Source organism: Pelmatolapia mariae, linkage group LG16_19 (assembly GCF_036321145.2).
Source record: "Pelmatolapia mariae isolate MD_Pm_ZW linkage group LG16_19, Pm_UMD_F_2, whole genome shotgun sequence".
Lineage (NCBI taxonomy): Eukaryota > Metazoa > Chordata > Actinopteri > Cichliformes > Cichlidae > Pelmatolapia > Pelmatolapia mariae.
In genome coordinates this window covers 10,671,579-10,688,670 of record NC_086241.1, presented here as the reverse complement: position 1 = coordinate 10,688,670, position 17,092 = coordinate 10,671,579, and the positions used below count along the sequence as shown (strand labels likewise).

Here is a 17,092-nt window from a genome sequence, read left to right as displayed (position 1 = left end):
CTTTTGAATAAAAATAAATAAATTAATAAATAAAGACTGGAACGTCCTAAACAAGGAGCAAAAATCAACAAAATGCAGCCAAGCATAAGTTGTGGGTCTTCAAGGTAATTTAAAAATAAAAATGTCATGCTGTTTATAACATCAGCTGTACCCTATCCTTGTGTACTATAATGGATCTTGCCTTCTGTTTACATTTTCCTTTAAGACACCTAAAACACATTTATTAAAACATTTTATAACTAATGGTGTTACTGTTGGTACGAGTCTAGAGTCATTTCTTAGAGTCAATGGAATTTGGACTGAGTAGCCGCATAGACACCAGTAGCTTTCCCTCACTCTTGTGTCCTCGTGTGACAGATTGTTTTCATCTTCATCTAAATTACATACTGGTTGACTATTTTCATCCTCTCTCTCGGTTTGCTCTGGTTCAAACTGGAAAGGTTGAACAGAAACCATTTCCAGTGCGCTGCTAACTGTGAACTCGATGTGGTGCAACCATGTGACATCACTACCCAGAATGCATTGAGAAGTAAATAACAATGGCGGCCTACTGGAAAATTGGTTTTATATAAAATGTGCCTAAAAGGAAAACATTTGCCGTATTTTAATACCACATACATGTTATTGAAAGCACAGTGCATATTTTAGCGCAAACATGTGTTAATAGCCGGGGTTCCCTTTAAAGGTGTCCTACTCCCTACTTTTACAGGGACTCCACTCTTCTATGTAGCGTCATATAAAATAATTTATTAATATCAGTCTGTGGTTCTCTCATAAGGCTGGATGAAGTGGGCAGGATGGAGGATCTAAAATGCAGACTCTCAGACGAAAAATAATTTCAAAAAGCAGTTTTATTGCTAGACTTAAGAAATACACTAAATAAACTGAAATGAACTGGAAATTAATCAAACAGTAAAACAGTGTTTTCCAAAACAGAAAGCGCTGGGTACAAGACCCAGGAATGCGAGAGAATTTCAGTTCTCTGCTTATTGAAATAATGAAAGGCTTCACCCCTTAATACTTATGGTTAAAGTAAAATGCAGCACTTTAAGCATTTCACATGGTGAAGAGCAACTGCATATTATTCAATCTAACTAGTAAGTAAAGTCTGTAAGGTAAGACGTGTGCTGCTGTCATTACTTTAGGATGGCGCTAACCATGGCACCATGAACAACTACAAAACTGAACTTAAATCCATCTTCTCTTGTTCTTTGGTCATTTTTTTTCTTGTTCCGTAGACCAACAGAGGCTAATTTCCCAGGTGTGTGTTTTGTTGTTGAGCCAAAGGCAGTAATTAACAGGAGGTGTTGAGGAAGAGCAGGTTATTGTTAGGGATGTAGCTACAGCAGCTCTTTGCTCTGTACACTCACAAGTTGTTACTCTAAGAAAGTACATGTTTTTTTCTGATCATGGATAATGTGCCTAATGTAAGAAGTTTCATTCTATTAGGATTTAATGAGACGATGAATTTCCGAGTACCCCTTTTCTCAGTTACTTTACTGTATTACTGTTTGATTTTGTTTTTCAATATCTCTCTTGTGCTGTTCATTGTCTTGGATGAAAACCTCCATGAACCTATGTACATTTTCCTAAGTAGCTTTTGCATTAATGCACTTTATGGGTCCACAGGTTTCTACCCAAAATTCCTTTCAGATTTACTGTCGTCTTCTCAGACAATCTCCCATGAAGGGTGCCTTTTACAAGCTTTTATCATGTACTCATTTGTCTGCTGTAATTCATCCATTTTAGCTGTTATGGCCTTTGACAGGTATCTGGCTATATGTCGACCTCTGCACTACCACTCTTTCATGATTAAGAGGAGGCTCTCTCAGCTGGTGTGTTTCTCCTGGCTAACACCTTTCTGCATTTTTGCCATCAATGTTGTGCTTACAGCAAGACTCAAGTTATGTGGTATAAAGATTCAGAGAGTCTTATGTCTAAATTGGTTAATTGTTAAACTTGCTTGTCCTGAAGCTGACACCTTTTCAAACAACATCACAGCATATGCAACAGTTGTCATTTATGTGTCACATGGCTTTTTTATCATTTGGACTTACACCCATCTTATTAAAACGTGCGCGAAGTCCAGAGAGGACAGGGTAAAGTTTATGCAGACCTGTGTCCCACATCTGACCTCTTTGGTCACGTTCCTGTCTGTAGTTGTTTTTCAGTTTGTGTACATGCGATTCGACTCCACAGATTTGCCTCAAAGCCTCCAAAACTTCATTGCTACGGAATTTGTGATCATCCCTCCAATTATGAATCCTCTCATATATGGATTCAAACTCACCAAAATACGAAACAGGATTTTGGGTTTAGTTTGTTTTAAAAGAAAATGAAACACCTTCAAAGTTAAGAGTTTCAAAAATAAAAAGACAGCAAATTCACAAAAATGTACATTATTCTGTTAAATATGACTGATAAGAGCGGGCCACGCAAGATCGGCTAACAATGCAACATCTTATAGAATTTTTTTTTACATGTTATATGTGTGAATACAATAGACTTAGAGTTTTTTTTACTTTTTGCTTTTTCAAATTCAAATATTTCACATTTGAAATGTTTGTGCATTTCTAGTTTGCTTGTTTAAATTTACTTGTTATGTATATTAAAAGCTTAGGTTTAGTGTGGTCAATTCTTTCAGTGTTAACTTTTGTATTAATAATATTTTGTAAAGGTTTTTATCAAGAGGAGAGATGCAACACTAGAAATACAACTCCTTCTAACTCCTGCTTGATTCACACTCATGTAGACTACCCAATCTCAGAGTCTCAGAGCACTGTTTCTTACTCAATTTTGACCAAATTTTCAAAGATGTAAAGACAGGTGATATTGTTTTGTTTTTTTAGCGTAATCCAAAATGAATTTTCACATTTGGTTTGAGCATATAGTTAGTTTGAACTAATTACAATAACTGACATGTGCATACTTCCTCTGCATTTGTGTGTGTAATGCATTACTTATAGTATTATAAACCAGGGTTTATAGGGTAACACTAGGGTTTATCTATATTTTCCTATATATAAATAAGTGTCTGTGTGTGTTTTATTGCTCTAATTTTATATAAAATGGAGATGTGATGTATTAGACACAGAAAGGGTGTATTGATGTTCATATTTGTTTGCTGTAGGCAGTGTTGGGAAGGTTACTTTTAAAATGTATTCCACTACAGATTACAGAATACATGCCCCAAAATGTATTTTGTAACGTATTCCGTTAAGTTACTCAATGAGAGTAACGTATTCTGAATACTTTGGATTACTTAATATATTACCATGCTTTTTTTTACAACTACATGAATGCACTATTGCTGTGTGATTTATTACTATTACTGAAGGTTACTCGCCATACCAATACCAACTAGATTTTTAAATCTTAATATAAAATGAGTAACAGTAGGGTGGACATTAGGTAAGGCTGCACTTTTTGCAGTCATCTCATATAGAAAACTATTCGGCGCGTATATAAAACAGGTCCGCGGCTCCGAACCGCAGTAAAGGGACCTCTGGCTAATACGGGCTCGTAGCTGAAAACTAGCTTTACTTTGTTGTCTGGGTCAACTTTGCTAGCAAGAGACAGAGAGAGGCGTTGAAAGGCTGCTCCAACGGAACTTATTGTTTCAATGGAAAACATGAACACAGTGTACAGTGGAGTCTTAATAGCTTACTTACAACTGGGCTTGTCAGGCACTCTTTTTGGCTGCAGTGGTTATTATTATATTTACATGCTTCCAGCTCCCGTTCTGCTTGGTGACAACTCGTACTTTTCCACTCTCCTTTTTCTCCCTCCCTGGCACTCACAGACACATAACGGGTATGGCAGTCCATTCTCCCTGCAGCACGGACTACACTGCCCATGAGGCTACATTCTTTAGGGCGATGCCTGTAACACTCTGCCTATTGCCTTCATATTAAATCATTTTAAAAAATATTTCTTTATGTCATTATGAGACGCGAGATTGAGACACAGGCATTTGAGCCTCTTAATGCGTGTTTTGTTTGGCTTTCCACCGGCGTGGAATTACCAAAAATAGAGAGGGTATAGCCTAACATATGAAACAGGAAAAGACCACTGTGCAATCCCTTTATTTCAACAAAGTAACTGTATTCTGAATACCACCTTTTTAAACGGTAACTGTAACGGAATACAGTTACTCATATTTTGTATTTTAAATACGTAACGGTGGTACATGTATTCCGTTACTCCCCAACACTGACTGTAGTTTAAAAATAAACTATAAACTGAGATAATTGACAATTTAGTCAAATTTAATTGAACAGTAATGTTGTTGACTGAGATTCCGTGTCTTCACAAAGAGTTATATTTTTATTGTTGCATGTATTTTAAACATTTTCTCCTTGAGACACAGCACTAATAATAATAATAACAGACTGGATCCTAGTTTTTAATGAGATAATAATAAAACTGGAGAAAGCAAACTGGAAATGAACCAAAAAATTGCATTTTAATAAGTAAATTTTTGACATTGTACTTTTTTTTCAAATCTGAAAATAAAAAATCTATCCTCTTTACGAATTTCCACCTTACTATGGTGAAGGGGTTTGTGTGTCCCATTGATTTCAGGGGCTATGTGCCTGGCTGTGTTTTTGCCTGCTGGTAAGTTATCTCGGAGGAAGTTGGTTCTGTTCGAAGGGCCAGGCAAAGAACGATTCAGATGAAGCCTTATGAGAGAAAAATCAAAGAAACAGTTTACGAATTCCCAGGTGTTTGTTTTATTGTTGAGCCTAAAGCAGTAATTAACAGGAGATGTAGAGGGAGTGCAAACATTGTTAGGGCTGTAGATCCAACAGATGTGTGCTCTGTACACTCACATTTTTATTCAACTAAGAAGATAGATGTGTTCTCTGGTCATGGATAATGTGTCTAATGTAAGAATTTTCATTCTGTCAGGATTTAATGAGACAATGAATTACAGATTACCACTTTTATTAACCACTTTACTGTGCTACTGCTGGGACTGAAAGAGGTTAAAGTGCCCCCGACTTACCTCCCATTACATCTGAGAGAGGGTAAAAGGTATTAATATTGACTGTTGATGGGTAAAATAATACAGGCTACCATAAAAAGTTTATCTCTATGTGCTTTTGCTAATGGTAATCTGTGAAAGATGTGAGACTCTTGATGTACATTTTTATTTTCAGTTTTTCTGGGATACACTAACATGTATTTCCACTAGTTCTCAGTTCTACACACTTCCTCTATGTTTCTTTGTGCATTTTTTATAGTATTGTAATCGAGGAGTTTGGAGGAGTTGAAGACAAAATTTTAAAGGTTGAGTAAAAAAACATCACATTTTTATATACCTTTTATATCTCAGTTATTATAGAGGATGGTGAAAATTTACATTTCATAACAACTGTCAGTTACATTTATATATATTAACAGAACTGATAATCTCATGGGTGAATGAGAACAGACTCATTCAGCCCTCATTATAGCTTTTTCCATACTCCTAGTGCTAATGCTAATGCTAGTTCCAAAGAAGTGTGAGCAAGCTTCAGTATATGAAGACACCTTTTTTGTTGTTACCGGGGACTACAACAACACAGCACTGAAGTCAGTTTTTCCTAGATTTCACCTGCATACTGACTTTACCACACAGGGGAAAACATGTTAGATCTTGTATACACAAAAATTCGTGGTGCATACAAGGCTTTAGGTCAAATCACAGAGAGGCTTTTTCTTCAGCCATGTCCAATCTATCAAGAGGGATCATTAAGGCAGCAAAACCTGCACACACTGAGAAAAATCAAAATTCATGAACTTGAGGGATACGTGGTATGTGGCAAGGATTTTACATCACTGACTACAAGCCGGTAAAACAGGCCTGAACCAGCAACCCTTTTCTACCTGATGCACTGAACAACTTATTTGCACGAGGCACAAAACAGGGAACCAGCAAGGAAGACCACCCCCTACCTGAACAACCAGGTACTCTGTCTCTTTGTAAAGATTATTTTATGTCCACCCAGAGTCCACCCAAGAAAAGTGGTGGGCCCAGACAATATACCTGGACATGTGCTCAGGTAATGTAGTGACCAGCTGGCCGATATACTCAGAGATATCTTCAACACATCCCTAAGCACAGCAGTGGTATCCGCATCAGTCAAAACCACTAAGATCATTCTATGTCCAAAGAAGCCAACAGTATCCTGTTCAATGACTACCGTCCTAGAGTATTAACACTCATCATCATGAAGTGTTTTGAGAGGCTAGTATCAAAGCACATAAAGCACGCAACTGAACCCTTTCCACTTCACTTACCGTACAAACCAGACTACCAGCCATTTCTACTGGCCTGCACTTCTCCTTATCCCACCTGGAAAAGAAGCAGACACCCATGTTAGAATGCTGTGCATTGATTTTAGTTGAGCATTCAACACAATTATCCCTCAGATGCTGGTAAGAAAACTACACCTTCTAGTTGTGAACACAACCTCTTTAACTGGATCCTGGACAGTGCACTCGATTTGCCTTCCAGATTGCATCTGAGTAGTGGGCGGAAGTCCACCCCCTAAAGCAGCTGGAGTGCACCTGCCTTGACAACAATAGTTCCACCTGTGGTGTTGCTCCATTTCTCTGTCCTTCTGTACAGTGCACATGACAAAATAATATACTACAGAAATTAGTCATGTTTCCAAAATCATTTTGAGTCCTCATAGTCACGGAAAATAACAAATAAACAAGTTTAATGAATTAATTTAAATGATTAACACAAAAGTGGACACATATTTTAGGTGTGTCACATGGTTATACTGACAAAAACAGTACTGAGATACGCTCTTAGGGTGAATATCCAGTAATCTCATTCTTTGTGCAGTTATAGACTTGAGTGAGAGGTTTGACATACTCACGCCACTCAATCTTTTCTTTTCTCTGTTAGAGTAGCGTGCAAAAAAATAAATAAATAAAAGTACCCTGCATGCCCAGTAGTCTGCAGATAGAAAGTCCATGCAGACCAATGCCATAGGTCTGGCAGTTTGGATACTGATAAGTGGTGCAGCTTTTTTGGCTAGCTCCTCCCTTTAACAAACCTTGAAAAGGTTTTGACTTTGACTTTAACCTCAACATCAGATGACATTTTCAGTCAATAGAACCTTTGAACTTTAAAGGAACTTAGGTAATTCCTTGGATTCTTTAGATTCTGAGATTTGTGAAAGATTACTCAGAGTCTGGCCCAGGTCTTGAGTGTTTCAGATTTTTGGGGATTTGTTTCAGTTACAACCTGGGCCCTTTGCAAACTCTGAAGTGTCACAAGTCTAGAGTAGTTGTAAGTGTAGGGCGCACTCTTTTAGTTTGTTTGTTCTCTGTAACCAATCGGGGTGACAGATGGAATCCTGTCAGTAGACAGATAAATCACTTGACATCTGACTGGTTTTGCAGATCTGTAACTTTTTTATCAAATTACATGTAACAAGACAACATATCAACGGAGAACAGAAAGTGCAAATAACAAAACAAAATATTTTACACCATCACTATATGTGTGCAATCATAAGATGAAAACAAATAAAAGAACAGTTCCACTATTAGACAACTCAGTTATAAATTATTTATTTAAAAAAGATTATATATATATGTCTGTTCTTAGCTGCATCAGAAGGATTGTAAATGATAAAGAGAAAAAACAAGGACCACCAGGTGCCTGCACTTGGATCATTTCTCCTGAGCAGCTGCACTTAAATGCACTTCATAGGTCCACAGTTTTCTAACCCAAATTGCTTTTTCATTTATTGATGTCTTCTTAAAAAGTTTTGCTGTCCACTCCACTTCATGGACTGCTCATCCACTTGCAGAGATTTTGCTTGAAGGACATAGGCAGTACACAAAATATGTGGTCTGTGGGCTACTGTTGCTTGTGCTGGTGTTTGTGTGTAAGCAAGCCATGGAGAAGAGCACAGTTATAACATACAAGAGCTGAAGTGAAACAGTTGTGTAAAAGTAATAAAACCTGTCCACAGCAGCCACTGTCTGTGCTTTTCATGCTTTGTTTTTTGATCTTCAAAGTTTTTTCACAGTGCTCCTGTTTCCAGTTAACTTTGTTCATTGTCCTCTGTTCCCTGCTGGTTCCTGCCCCATTCCAGCCTATTGTCAACCAATCAGCACATGACAAATTCTTACATCATCCTCTTCCAGTGATGTATAGACAGAATCTTGGAGGACCGCATGGGGTGGGTGATATGGGGTGGGTGAAAACCCCTCTCCTCTTTTTGTCCGATCAGAATTGTGTATGCAGAGGAACACATTTTCAGGATCATAAATCCCACTACAGAGGAGGTTGTCTCAGCTGGTGTTTTAATGCATGCTCAATCATCCAGGTAAGCAAATCCCAAAAGGTTGATTCTGGTTATCTGGACGTAGCTTTCTCAATGGGAGAAACGTTTCATCGCTCATCCAAGTGCCTTCTTCAGTCTTAGCTGACTGCAAGTTTCCCCAACCTTATAAACAGTACCTTTGCACAATGACTGAAACTAGCCCACAATAGGCTGTGAAGTCAGTTCCTTGATCATTATTATGCAAATTGTCATGACCAAGGAGGATATGAAAACCGTCAGATTAGCCTTCTTAAAGTGTTAGATTTCCATCAGTAATGGGGGACATCTAAGAGCTAATGTGTACCGTAAACCTACGCATACGGATCAGTATTTAAGGTTTGACTCTCATCATCCACTGGAGCATAAATTGGGTGTCATCAGGACGCTACAACACAGAGCGAACACCATCCCCACAGACACACTTGCCCTGCTGGATGTTTGTAGGAAGAGGGATCTGCATGAGGTGGCAACATTTTACGGGATTAGTGTCTCCACTGGTAGATACCATAGTTATAAGATTTTCAGGGCCGAGTAAAATAACCTCAGTTTTATCTGAATTAAGAAGCAGGAAGTTAGCGTCCATCCAGGTCTTTATGTCTTTAAGACATTTCTGCAGTTTAACTAATTGGTGTGTGTTATCTGGCTTTATAGATAGATAGAGTTGGGTGTCATCTGCATAGCAGTGAAAATGTATACTATGTCTTCTAATAATACTGCCTAAGGCAGGGGTCGGCAACCTGCGGCTCCGGAGCCGCATGCGGCTCTTTAGTCCTTATAGTGCGACTCCGCGTGGTTTGGGAAAATAAATTAGAAGAATTTAGCTGAAGTGTATTTTATTTATTTAGTTCTTTTTTAACTTGTAGTTCTAGAAATATAAAAATAAAATTATATTCTATTATTTTTTCATCGCTCAAAATAAGAGTCACACTCGCGGAAGCCGGTATGCCTGCCGATACGCCATGCATTTATCGAGACTTTCAACCCCAGGTAGGCCAATTGTGGATCTTCGGATCAGCTATTCTCCACTATGTTAAAAACAAACACCGCTCACGCCTCACAGATGACAGCTTACAGTCCTGCGTAAAGATGAAAGCCCCGATTTGCAGACGCTGTGCGCAGAGGTTCGGGACCAGAAGTCCCATTGTAAACATATTACGGCAGACCCGACGATATTTGCATGAACAAGCTTTTCAGCATCTCTTTATTGACCACTTTTGGCACATGGTTGCTGTACGCACACAGCCGGCTGTAGCCTTTCAGCTCACAGCCCGACACATACCAACACAACAGCATAGATAGCACAGACGTAAAGGCGGCGAGGCGTGATTGCAGGTGCTGCTCAGGTGCGTCCGCCTCCCCTGCAGCAGCGCTGCAGACCACGCCCCACCACACACATTAACCAGGTAAAATACATATTTAGGCAGAATTTTGCAAATATCTATTTTTCATGTTTTAGCAGCATAGTGCTTTTTTTCCAATTATTTTTTAAAAGTCAGGTCAAGGCTCCAAAAGCCCAAAGGCGATATAACAGTTTTTGTTTGCTACATGGATCATTTTAGTTCAGCTGGGTGTCTTTCCTTTTGTTATATTTCTTTAAGAGTTCAAAATGTATTAATTACATAAATAAAATGTAATTTTCTCTGTAGCACTTCAAGGATTTCATAAGCAACACACCTTAGTTGTTCACACAAAGCATAAAGGTAAAAAACAATATATACAGTGTTATCTTCATTTTAGATGTCAAAAAGTATTTGCGGCTCCCAGTGTTTTCTTTTGCGTGGAAACCGGGTCCAAATGGCTCTTTCGGTGTTAAAGGTTGCTGACCCCTGGCCTAAGGGAAGCATGTATAATGTAAACAGAATTGTTCCCAGCACTGAACCCTGTGGAACTCCATAGTTTACCTTAGTGTGTGAAGAGGACTCTCGATTTACATGAACAAATTGGAGTCTATTAGATAGATATGATACAAACCACTGCTGCGCTGTAGGTATTACAGTGAAGGCTGTAATACCTACAGTAATACCTACAGCGTGCTCTAATCGAGCTAATAGAATATTATGGTCAACAGTATCGAACACTGCACTGAGGTCTAGCAGGACAAGCACAGAGACGCGTCCACTGTCAGAGGCTATAAGAAGATCATTTGTAACCTTCACTAAAGCTGTTTCTATGCTGTGATGAGCTCTGAAACCTAACTGAAACTCTTCAAATAAGGCATTCCTCTGCAGATGATCTGTTAGCTGTTTGACCTCTATTCTTACAAGGATTTTTGAAATGAAAGGAAGGTTGGAGATTGACCTATAATTAGCTAAGACAGCTGGGTCTAGAGATGGCTTTTTAAGTAAAGGTTTAACTACTGCCACTTTGAAGGCCTATGGTACATAGCCGATTATTAGAGATAGGTTGATCAGATTTAAGATTGAAGCATTACTTCAGCAGGACTTCTTTGAGCAGTTTTGTAGGAATGGGGTCTAAAAGACACGTTGATGGTTTGGAGGAAGTAATTATTGAAGTTAACTCAGAAAGATCAAGGTTGAGCTGAAGAAGGTGGAGGCGGAGACAACGGTCAAGCTGTGACAGTTGGAACTCCAGCATGCCTCCTCCCCTCCCGTGGCGGCCCCTCTGTCACAAACAGGGGTACCGTTTGACGTCATCTGGTCCCTGTGTTTTGTGACGCTAGGGTGGATGTGTATTTCAAATCGTTTGAGCGGATAGCAACAGCCCTGCGCTGGCCGCGGGATGCGTGGGCCGTCCTGCTGCAGTGCAAGCTGGTGGGCAAGGCACAGGAAGTTTGTTCCTCGTTGTTCACTGAGTGCAGTTTGGATTATGACAAACTTAAAAGTGCGATCCTGGTAGCCTATGAACCAGTCCCCGAGGCATATAGGCAGCGATTTCGGGAGTTGAAAAAGGTGCAGAGTCAATCCTACCTGGATTTCACGAGGCAAAAGAGTGTCCTCTTTGACCGATGGTGTATGGCCTGTAAAGCTGCAGACCTAGTTTCAGTACGGGAGTTAACTGTCATTGAGCAAAAACTGCATCTCCGAGCGGATGGCAGTATATCTGAATGAACAAAAAGTCTCCACGTTGCAGCAGGCTGCGTTAAGCATGAGTGACGCGACGCCCTAGCGAAGGCTAGCGGTGACCCGGCTGACCAAGACACAAGGGGAGAGGAACCTGTGCCTCGTCCCAGGTCAGACCGGAAATGTTTTTACTGTTTTAAAGCTGGCCATTTAATGGTGGACTGCGAGGCCTACAGGCGAAGGCAGCCAGCCTCAACACCACGTAAGCCAAAAGGGATGGGGCTGATTAAAATCGCATGCCCTGTTAATAGACCCCCTAGCACTGAGACTCCTGATGAATGTCCTGATGAAACCCTTCATTTTTAAAGGGGCGATGTCACTCTCTGGCGAGCCTAAAGATGACATGACTATCTTATGTGACACAGGTGCCAGTGCACTTGCCTTTGATGAGAAGACTGCCAGTGGCACTGACATTATTGTGAGAGGCGTTGGAATGACCTATGTGCCCTGTTCATACCTGGTCACACGCCCATCGGCAGGGAGAAGTGGTTGACTTCTCAGAGAAAAGGATGTGATGCCCTGCGTGGAGGAGGCGGGTCATGATGCCAAGGAACTGGCTCGAGAGATAGCTTAGCCTGCTCCTGAACCTGCAGCCCCCCCCCCCCCCCCCCTCCTCCTCACACGGGAGGCCCTTATGATCGCTCAGAAAGAGGACCCATCATTAACCAAATGTTTTTCCACCGTGGATGAGAGTGATGGTCCGACAGGAGACAGGAAGCAGACATTTTTTGTGTGTGATGGGTTTCTGATGCACAGGTGGACCCCAAAGCCTGGGGAGGACTGGAGTGTAGTCCAACAGATAGTGGTCCCGGCTAGTTTGCGTCACCATGTGCTACAATTAGCCCATGATCATTCATGGAAGGGACATCTGGGGATTACACTTCTTCTGGCCGGCAATGAAGGCGGATGTTCAAGGTTCAAGGTTCAAGGTTCTTTATTTGTCACATGCATAGTTATACAAGTATAACACACAGTGAAATGTATCCTGACACGCTCCTCAACATGTGCAAAAAAAAAAAAGGGGGGGGTAGAGGAATAACATTATAAATATATATATATATAGTATATACATTGGGTGAATGTGCAGTAGTAGCAGCAAGCAGGTGAATTCTGTACATTAATATGAATAGACATCTGACTATTTTACAGAATGGACAATATAAACATATTTAAAGTTAAAGGAATTGAGTGTCTGGAGGAGAGTCTCAGTCAATTATAGATGATGTGAGAGGGCAGGTGTGTGTGTGTGGGGGGGGGGGGGGGGGGGGGGGGGGGGGGGGGGTGTCCTGAAGCGGGGGGAGAGCAATCCTGCAGCAGCGTTCTGCTGTACGGATCACTCTCTGGAGAGCTTTTTGGTCCTTCACACAGCTGTTTCCAAACCACGATGTCATGTTCTGTGTGAGGATGCTCTCCACAGCGCCTGTATAGAAGATCCTGAGGATCTTTGGAGAGACCCTGAACTTCCTCAGTTGTCGTAGGTGATACAGGCGCTGCCTAGCCTTTTTGGTCTGGACCTGAATGTGGGCAGCCCATGTCAGGTCTGAGGAGATGTGGACGCCAAGATACTTAAAGGACTGCACCCTCTCCACTGGAGCTCCATTAATGATAATGGGCTTGTAGTCTCTGTGCTGACTCCTTCTGAAGTCCACCACCAGCTCCTTGGTCTTGCCGACGTTCAGCTGGAGGTGGTTGTCCTGGCACCATGATGCCAGATTCTTCACTTCGTCCATGTAGGCCGCCTCATCGCTGTTGGAGATGGCACCCAACACCACTGTGTCGTCAGCAAACTTCACAATGGTGTTGGAGCCGTGGGTGGCCACACAGTCTGAGCACCCCTGTGGTGCTCCTGTGTTGATGGTGATGCTGTCGGAGACACACCTACCCACCCTCACCACCTGAGTTCTGCCAGTGAGGAAGTCCAACACCCACGCACACAGACGGCTGTTGAGTCCCAGATCCCTCAGCTTTGTGAACAGTCTGCTGGGCACTATTGTGTTAAACGCTGAACTGTAATCAACAAACAGCATTCTCACATAGTTACCCTGTTTCTTGTCCACGTGGCTGAGGGTGGTGTGCAGGACGTGGGCGATGGCGTCCTCAGTGGATCTGTTGGGTCGGTAGGCGAACTGGAGCGGATCTGTGGTGTCTGGGATGGAGGAGGAGATGATGTTCTTCAGCAGCCTCTCAAACACCTTCATTACTACCGAGGTCAGCGCAACTGGCCGGTAATCGTTCAGGGATGAGGGTCTGCTGTTCTTGGGCACCAGGATGATGGTGGATCTTTTGAAGCATGTGGGGACCACAGACTTCGCCAGGGACTCGTTGAAGATGTAAGTGAACACACCTGCTAGCTGGTCAGCACAGCAGCGCAGCAGACGGCCGGTGATGAAGTCTGGCCCCGCCGCTTTCCTTGTGTTCACTCTCCTCAATGCCGCTCGGACGTCATGCTCCGCGATGCTGGTCACCGGTCTCTCGCTGATGACGTCACTGTCACTGTCCTCGGTAGTCAGGCGGTAATCTCCTCCGCTAGCATATTGACGAAGCATACTGCTACTTCCGTAAACTCGTTGATGTCGACTGCGCATGCTCTGAACATGTCCCAGTCGACGTCGTCGAGTGCGTCCTGTAGCGTAGCTTCTGATTGGGCAGACCACCGTGTCATCTCCCTCGTGGTTACTTCTTCCCTCTGTATGTTTTGTTTATACTGGGGAATGAGGAAGATGGCGTTGTGGTCAGACTTCCCAAAAGCCGGGTGTGAGACAGCTTTGTAGCCCTGCTTGTATGGCGTGTAGCAGTGATCCAAAATTCGATCCCCCCTCGTTGGACACGAGACATGCTGGTAAAAGTTTGGCATGACTTGTCTGAGGTTCGCTTTATTAAAGTCTCCTGCTACAATGAGGGCTGCGCCCGGGTCCTTGTTTTGAAGCGAACTCAGCACATCATGTAATTCGGACAAAGCCATACCTGTGTCCGCTTGGGGTGGGATGTAGACCACCGTGGCGATGACCGAGGTGAACTCACGGGGCAGATAGAAAGGGCAGCACTTAATGCTCAGGAATTCCAGATGTGGCGAGCAGCTGCTGGAAAGAGTAGAAATGCTCCTGGCATCACACCACTTTCTGTTTACCATGAAGCACACTCCTCCACCTTTGGTTTTGTTCGACTCTGCCGTTCTGTCCGCGCGGAGCACAAAGAATGAATCCGACGGAGTTACGGCCTGGTCCGGCACGGTGGGGGTCAGCCATGTCTCCGTGAAGCACAGAATGTTGCAGTCCCTCATGTCACGTTGGAAGGTGACTCTTGCTCTTAGGTCATCGAGCTTGTTCTCCATGGATTGTACGTTGGCCAGTAGGATACTGGGCGGTCAGGAAGGCGTCTGGACGTGGCCGCGCCATCTTGGCCGCGCCATCTTGTGATGTGGTGCGGTATTGTAATACCTGTCACACGTCACGTACCTGTCAAAAAGTGCCCCCTGCCCCACTATGTCCAATACCTGCCGTTGGTGAGCCATTTGAACACGTTTTGGTGGATTGTGTTGGTCCGTTGCCAAGAACGCGGGCAGGAAATCAGTTTTTATTGACTATAATGTGCTTATCCACGCGGTTCGCCGAAGCGATTCCTCTGCGGAGGATCACCATGGCAAACATTACTAATGCACTGATCAAATTTTTTACCACCCTTGGTCTCCCGAAAACAGTACAAACAGATCAGGGAACTAACTTCTTATCCCAAGCGTTTAAACAGACTTTAATCTCTCTTGGGATTTCTCATTCTGTCTCCAGTGCTTACCACCCAGCCGCAGGGTGCACTTGAGCGTTGGCACCAAACGCTTAAGGCAATGCTGAAAAAGTACTGCCATGACACGGGCAGGAGTTGGGATGAGGGTGTCCCCTTCGTGCTGTTTGTGATACGCGATGCTAAGCAGGGCTCCTTGGGGTTTAGCCCAGCTACCCTTGTGTTTGGCTGCGATGTGCGGGTCCCATTGAAGGTGTTGAAAGAGGGTTTCCTCGGCGGGGGTGTTCCAAAAACTGACATGGCAGATTTTGTGAAGACGTGTAGGGATCGATGGCAGCATGCTACCTCACTAGCAAAAGGGGCCCTGTGTACATCCCAGGGAAGCATGAAGAAGTGGTATGACAGGAAGGCCGTGAAAAGACATTTTCAGCCTGGAGACAAAGTCCTCATGCTGCTACCGGTGCCCAGTTCTGCCCTTTCGGCACATTTTGCGGGACACTATGTCATAGTGAGGAAGGTGTCCAAGACAGATTATGTTATTAGCACCCTGGAATGCAGGCGGAAAACTTGCCTATGCCATATTAATATGTTGAAACCCTACCATGATAGGGAAACTCGTGAGACTGTTGCCGACACAGCAACCCCCAGTTCTGTCCCTGCCGCCATGTTGAGCGTAGAGGCAAGGGCTGACGACGATCTGCGTATACTTACTGAGGGACAACAGTGTGGCCGATTGGCAAATTCGGCTTATTTAGCCGAGGCAACGACCCATTTGTCTCATCTTTCCCCTTCACAGTGCAGAGATGTGCTTGGCCTACTGCACTCTTACCCTTCTCTCTTTGGGGATGTGCCCTCACATACTAGTGTCTGTGAACATGATATTAATGTTGGTGACGCAACCCCAATCAAACAGCATGCATACCGCTGCCCCATGGGAAAACGCGAGGTGATGAAGAAGGAAGACAGTTATTTAGTAGAGAATGGTTTGGCACGACCCAGCCACAGCCCTTGGAGTTCCCCGTGTTTGCTTACGCCCCGACTACCGGAAGGTAAATGCAGTGAAAGTCTCTGATTCTTTTCCACTTCCTCGTATGGAGGATTGCATTGACAATATAGGTCCTGCCAAATACATTTCCAAACTGGACCTTCTTGAGGGGTATTGGCAGGTGCCTTTGACGCCCAGGGCCTCCGACATTTCCACATTCGTAACGCCCGACCATTACATGCAGTACACGGTGATGGCATTTAGCATGAAAAACTTTTAGGGTCTCAGCTGGTGTGTTTTCTCCTACCTAACCTAACACGTTTCTCTATTTTCTCCATCGATGTTCTGCTAATTTGGTCATGATAGAAATTCTCATCATTCCTCCAGTTATGAATCCTCTCTATATATGGATTAACATATCAATTAGCCAAAATACATAATGTTATCCCCCAAAAAGGTTAATCAGAATTATTTTTTTGTTTGTTTTTGGTTTTTTAGGAAAAAGAAAATCTAGCCTTTTTGAGTAGAGTCAGAAATGTACCGTATGAGCTATTCTGTTGAACATGACTTTCCATGTGAGGAATAGAAAGAACAATATAACTTTCCTCACAAAATAATTCAGAGATAGAGTAGGAGCTAATTGCTTTATAAATCAGGATTCACACAGTGGCTGAGTGCTGCTTTAAAACGGTCTTCTTTCCTCAGAGGGTGCTGTTAAAGAAGAATAAATGCCTACTAGTACTAAACACATAGACCATGTATTTTATGTAGATACAAAAAGAAATAGAAAAAGAAAAAGAAATAGAACAGTATGTTTTCACCATTCTCTACTTTTGTGGTCGGCACATATCTTCATATGTGCCGACCACAAAAAAACAACACATTTATATATGCGTGGTCAAGTTAAGAAACAATTTTTTGTGGTTAGTGTTTACTTTATAGCTTCATTTCAATAC

General features: G+C 42.6%; 1 protein-coding gene across 1 annotated transcript; it reads left to right on the top strand.

Annotated features, from left to right (window-relative positions):
• The first annotated feature begins 1,409 nt into the window (after positions 1 to 1,409).
• On the top strand, positions 1,410 to 2,339 carry LOC134646092 (olfactory receptor 4B13-like). Its single transcript, XM_063499790.1, has one exon. It carries the CDS (start codon positions 1,410 to 1,412, stop codon positions 2,337 to 2,339), a length of 930 nt encoding a protein of 309 aa, XP_063355860.1.
• Positions 2,340 to 17,092: the final 14,753 nt, after the last annotated feature.

Excerpts from the sequence above, each read along its gene's own strand:
- LOC134646092 (XM_063499790.1), top strand. The coding sequence starts at position 1,410 with ATGGATAATGTGCCTAATGTAAGAAGTTTCATTCTATTAGGATTTAAT.